Source organism: Macadamia integrifolia, chromosome 9, assembly GCF_013358625.1.
Source record: "Macadamia integrifolia cultivar HAES 741 chromosome 9, SCU_Mint_v3, whole genome shotgun sequence".
NCBI lineage: Eukaryota > Viridiplantae > Streptophyta > Magnoliopsida > Proteales > Proteaceae > Macadamia > Macadamia integrifolia.
Genome location: NC_056565.1, coordinates 4985082 through 4991171, shown reverse-complemented (window position 1 = coordinate 4991171; position 6090 = coordinate 4985082). Strand labels below are relative to the sequence as shown.

At 36.8% G+C, this 6090-nt stretch overlaps 1 protein-coding gene and 1 long non-coding RNA gene across 3 annotated transcripts in view; one reads left to right on the top strand and one right to left on the bottom strand.

The window, feature by feature from the left end:
- LOC122088881 (histone H3.v1-like) overlaps positions 1-3539 on the top strand; it is a 10630-nt gene extending 7091 nt beyond the window's left edge. For both annotated transcript variants that reach the window (XM_042658238.1, XM_042658239.1), the window contains exons 3-4: positions 977-1285; positions 3275-3539. In XM_042658238.1, coding sequence (XP_042514172.1) covers positions 977-1285; positions 3275-3326 — 361 coding nt within the window. In that variant the 3' untranslated portion in view covers positions 3327-3539. The remainder of the gene's footprint in view (positions 1-976; positions 1286-3274) is intronic.
- Positions 3540-5121: 1582 nt separating this feature from the next.
- Positions 5122-6090, bottom strand: part of LOC122088882 — a 1874-nt gene continuing 905 nt past the window's right edge. The window contains exon 2 of the long non-coding RNA XR_006143179.1: positions 5122-5510. This is a non-coding gene — a long non-coding RNA (uncharacterized LOC122088882). The remainder of the gene's footprint in view (positions 5511-6090) is intronic.

The window sequence follows — 6090 nt, the reverse complement described above, 5'->3', positions numbered from 1 at the left end:
CCCCCCACCCCCCCCCCCCAAGCCAAAAGGAAAAAAAGAACGACAAGCCAAAAAAGAAGTGAGTTAAACATTGAAATCTTTCTATTACAAAGTATAGAAGTTATTGTGAAATGATCCTACAAAAGGATCAAAGTCATGGATTTTCTGGGTGGGTATTGAAGACATATCTAGCTTCTATTTTCCTTTAGGTTTTGTTTGTTTTGACTTGTAATCCTAGGAAAGAAATTATTTTGCAGACGCCATTTTCCTTCATCCAATATTTTACATCTAAGAATGACATTAATAAATGAAGGCAAACAGATAAAAGTGCAGATAAACCCTCCCAGACCCTGCAGTAACGGGAGCCTTATGCACTGGGTTGCTGCTTTTTTTTTTTTCTTTCTTCCTCATGGTGACATGGTGGAACTACCTTTCCCAACTTTGGGATAAAAGTGCAGATTAAGTGACTTCTATTTCCTCATGATTACATGGTGGAACTACCTATCCCAACTTTCACATCGTGGAAAGAATCATAATTCTTCCTTGCTTCCATTATGTTCTCCAGGTAAAGTTTTGGTTCCAAATTGTTGTGGAAGCATGCTTGCCTAAAAATTTATAGCATAAATTATTGGTTATCCATCGAGTACCTAATTTAGTGGGTCAACTTCCATAGAACATTCTCAATCTGGGGACTTCTTTTTCAAGGCACAAAAGAAAGACTTTCTGAGGGAGGTAGTAATTGTTGCAGATCAGTTCTTCTGTAAGTGGGAAATAAATGAGTGATCTAATATCAGTGGCAGAAAAATAATTTTTGTGCTTGTTTGAACTTTCATCCATGTCACAAGACATTATGACTCTTTTGGCATTTTCTTTCTCGTTGAATCTTATACTGTTCTTTCATTGTTGCGATTCAGTCACTTCATGATTCATTTCTAACTATGTTAAATAAGATATTCTCATGAAGTGATGCTCAATTTTTTTTCTGTTTGATTTCTAGGAGATCAATATCCCCTTCACACCAACTGCCGGATAGTACTACACATTTACCAGCACCTTCCATTGAGAAACTCCCAGATGCATTACTACTACTCAGTTCACCTGCTCTCTCATCTCACCAAATGAGTAGCACTGACCACTACTCTAGAGTTGCGGCTGCTATGGCAGAAAGCGCATCACGAAAGAGAGAAATTAATGGGTTAGCTTCTTCTTATCTCCGAAGTAAACTTCCAAGAGGGAACTTGCCTCATTCAAAGAATGTTCCGGACACTGTTGGTGGCCTTCTAATCCCACCTCAGCTTAGTGGAAGGTTAGTTTACTGTTTAACTGTTCCTTTCCCTTATGAAGGAATGACATAAAGTGTATGAAATGAATGTGTTTATGTGTGTTTGGATGAATTTATGAAATGTATGTTTTCTGCTTCTAAAATTAATGATCAATTTCTTCCTCCATTTCTGATAATCTTGGAGACATTTTTGGTTCATTGTATAGTCAGGCTACTAGTAAAACCTCTATCTGAGATGTTGGAGAAGGAAGAAAATTAACCTCATAACTTTTTCTTCCTACAACTTTTGGTTGTCTAGATTTGTGGAGTTATCTGTTAGAAACATTGGAAAAGGTTGAATGCCAGTTAGATATTTATTAGAGCACTCAATTTTTCTTGTTTTCCCTCACAAGACTCTTCCTTACTGAATGACAAAATTTAGCCTTTCAGTGGTTTTGGTTCATGGAATTTGAATTTTGGCTTGGCATTTACACTTAGAATTCAACTTATCTTATTCATTTCTTGGTAGAAAATCATATGGATTAGTTTCGGCATATTGTAAAGTTTTATTTATATCAACTTGTTGAAGTTACAGTCTGGGCCTGTTGTATTTCCCATCTATGATGTGCAAATTGTTAAATACAATGTTGTCAAATCAAATTGTGTCATGAAGCTGAATGAAAACATAGACATATGAGCCCACCTATTCATTTTGAATATGATAAGGGAAAAAGAACGCTGTCCAGTGACATGATGGTTGCCATGATTTTAGAAGCCTTCGTTGTCGAGAACGAGGTAGAGTGGTGAACTGATTCGAGTGTGATGAGTCACATCACCAGTAACAGAAATGCCTTTCAGACCTTCGAATTAGTGGGGGGGTTGTATTACCAACCAAAGAGGGGAAGGGAATGATGTGAACCAGTACAGTAGCCAACCAAGGGCGGTGGGTCTCATAGCAAACCAGTCGTTCATCTCGCTTGGGTTGGTGTTAAGTGTCTGGTGTTGGTTCCGAGGTCGTCTAGGCGTTCCCTGTTGCTCCGATCTCCCCTACGCCTAGGACGTTGTCTGGGCCAAGAGCCATAGTTAGTTGCTGTTTCCATTCACGTAGTTCCTGCACCTAGACAAAGGTGCACATGGAATTACTGTCCTACCCCCATGAAATCAACAATGCCATCCATAATGATGCTCCAGCATGCACTTTCATTGGCCCCCGTGCTGGTGCAGAGGCCACATGACAAGGTAGGGTTCTTTTGCCCATATAAAAATAACCAAATAAAAAAAGAAGTCGCATAAATTAGTCCCAATTTGGAAAAGATGTTGTTTGCCTTTGTATCAGGACCAAATTGTGTACATATCACATTTGGATTTTAATCCAGTGAAGATGAATTCTTAAGTTAACATATTATCATTCCAGACCATAATAAGACTAATAAGGTCATTATTTTCTGAAACATTCTTTTATTCAAATCCCTCCAACAGCTAGAAGTATCTTTCTTCTGTATTTCAATCATGTTGAGTTCTTTCTCTGGTTGCAGTTATTACTGCAAGTTGAATTGCTGGTGTTACACTGTCTACAGAGAGGAGAGAAATAGTATTTTTTATCTAAGCATGTGGTAGTGGTTACAATTTTACCATCTCCATCTATTTTTTACTCCAATTGATCCTGGTTTGTCACCGGAGAGTCTTCATTCCTCCATCCATATATCTCTAATTCAGTATAATGTCGCTTGGTTGATTCTCTCTCTCTCTCTCTCTCTCTCTCTCAGGTGGGTGGGTTTAGTGATTCTCTAATCTGCCAAATGATCAAAACAGTAACGTCTGTACTGGTAAATTATGAAAATGTAAACTTAAAAATTTATTAAAGCATCAAGTTCTTCTATTCATTTTCTACTTTACACTTGCCTTTTGCTAACATGACAAAAGTTGGTGATTTTTTATTTGACTTATGGACCATGGAATTCTTTTAGGATTCATAGTAAATCCAATAATTACATTATATGAATGCTATTTCTGAAAGTGAATGGTGTTTGGCAGGAGCAATGTTGTTACAGAAGATATAAGCAAGCTGTTTGCAAAAGGACATTAGACAAGCTTGATGCTTTTCATACTGGTTTCATACTGGGACATCTCCTATATTAGCAGTGGATTCTTTTAACATGTGATATTGTTGTACTAATGGTTACCAACATTTTGCAATCATGTGCATATATGATAATGGTAGTAGCATCTGTAGAACATTATGAGAGTCCTATCATCTTCATTTGGAATGTAGGTTCTATGGTGTATCATCATTTCCTAATGTGGATGTGGGTAATTTTGGTTGCACACATTTTTTCTTTCTTTTGGGTACAAGCACACCCAAGTTATTATTGCTACTGCACACAAGGAAGCCAATATAATTGTTCATTCGATTTTAACATTTTGAGCTTTCAATTAGGGCTCTCAGCTGGAAGCAGCCCAGCCAAGTTTGTGGAACTTGGCCCAATGGTCTATGTTTGGATATTGAGTGAGAATATGATCACTTCTATATTTCTTTGGGTCTGATAGAAAAGAAAATAAAAACTAACTTAAAACAGGGAAAGAGATGATGAAGAAGAGCTGCATTTCTGCAATGACTAGATGGAGAAAAAGGGAGGGGAGACCACGGTTTTAAGAATCAGCAATCGGATCAGGGGATTGGCTGATTTAGATTGGAATTGGCTGTCTCATCCCGATTTCAGCGAATTCGATACAGGTGATTCGTCGTCCAAAACCCTAGAGTCAATGGATTTTCAGATCTATGGGCTGATTCTAGGGCTCTTAGGGATGGGATCCGATTCCCGATTCAATGTTTTGAAACCTTGGGCGAGATGGACTTGGCTAATGGGGAAAGAAAAGCATGCAAATGCTTGAGTCAAAAAGTTGTGATATAACAATAATATCTAAAATCTTATCTTAATATCATGGGCCGACTACATGAAGATAACAAGCAAAGACGAGCACGAGGATATATGCAGAAGATTGATGCATTATGGTTAATTATAATAAATGTCAACTTGACACACCACTAAATCAACCATAGGTTTATAATGACAGACTATAAACCTCGAGTGTTGGCTGTGATGGAATGATTCTATTGTCTTTGTATTTTATTTTATTTATCTTTTAATTCGTCGAAATTCAAAGAGGCATCCAAAACCTCCCCACCTATGTGGGAATAGTTTTTTAAAACAATCCCCATTGAAGTTCTCTTTCACATTTGTTTCATATTTTTTTTTTTTCAACTTATTGCATGATTTTTTTAAATTAGATGTAAAAGAGGTAACAAAAAAAATATATTGGTCAATTGAATTATTAATTCACTTATACTTTATATTATTACATTGTGGCCATTTTCATTTCGTTTCAAAATTAAAAGGAAAAAAAAATGGAAAAGAAGAGGGTTTCACTTCCCAAACCGTTGGAGGGATTCTCTTATATTGTTTGAAAATCAAAATTTACTTTAACTGTGAGATTCAGATTAAGGGGCTTACCTCATCAAATGTGCCCTCCATGAAAGAATGGTATATACAGTAAAATGACTAAAATGCATGAGAAGAACTCTTGTGAGATGAAAGACTATTAGCCTGTAGTCATGGCAAACAACAATTGAAGCCAAAGAATAACAATGGCACATGGCGTAATAACTTCAGTTTAAGGTTTATGATGGAAGTCTGCTATTGTCATCCCCCCCCCCCCCCCCCCCACCCTCCTTTTTTGGGGTGAACCAGGGAGAGATTGTTGGATGTATGCATCCCAAGGTCTTCCCAATCGTCAGATGTGATCTAAGCACCCCAGTGGCTGGAGAGGACCTAAATGTGAGATCCTTACACTATGTTTGATAAGCATTATGGTTTAGAAAATATTCTAAAAATTAGTTCTTTTCTATTTTCTCATTTCTAAATGTGTTTTTAGACCCAAAATCCATTACAAGAATGCTTAACAAACACAGCCTTAATATGCCATGAAATCAATGTGGGTAGCTTGCATTAAACAAGAGCTATCACGCCATTGGACCATTGTTATCCCCTCGTTCCAATCCATGTTGGCACATAAGCAAAGGCTTGGTAGTTTTTCTTCCTAAGAAATCTTTTCATGCATTTCAGATATTTTTCTGTGTTCATCAATGTTCATCAAAGATATCCAGTTATCCATCTTCTCTTCCATGCTAACTTTTCAGAAACTTATTTTGGCCATTATATGTAGTTGCCAAACGCTCTGTGACGGTGAGAAACACTTTCTTGAATACCTCCTGAAATAAACCAAGAGAAAAGAAACGGAAAACATAATCAACTGTTGGTTAAATGGTCTATATGGTTTAAGGAATTAATCATAATAGGAGAAATCAGCCAAGAATGCACTTGCATTCCCCCCCCCCTCTTCCCTTTCCCTCCTCCCTTCTCAGTTATTAGTAACATATAATGGAAGATCAATGAACCTCAATTCAAGATCCACATGACTTTTAAATTTAAATTAAAAAAGAAAAAAAGAAAAAACTCATAAATGGAAATCTTATCTCTTCTTTGGTTTCAATATTCTAAGATACAACCAATTATATATATATATATATATATATACACATATGGTAGGACAATGTTTCAATGTTGTCACTGTGGGAAAAATCTCACATGTGACATCAATGATGACATAACAAAGGGGGAGAAAATAATTAAAGAATCTCACGAGAGGTCTGGGCAAGGGAACAACCTCTCTAACGGAAATGGGGTAAGACTCAGTATATCTGCCTCTTCCTAAACCCTACAATAGCACATTTTTTTTTTTAATTATTAATTAAATTCTAGGCCTCACCTACCCAAGAGGTGGCGAATAAG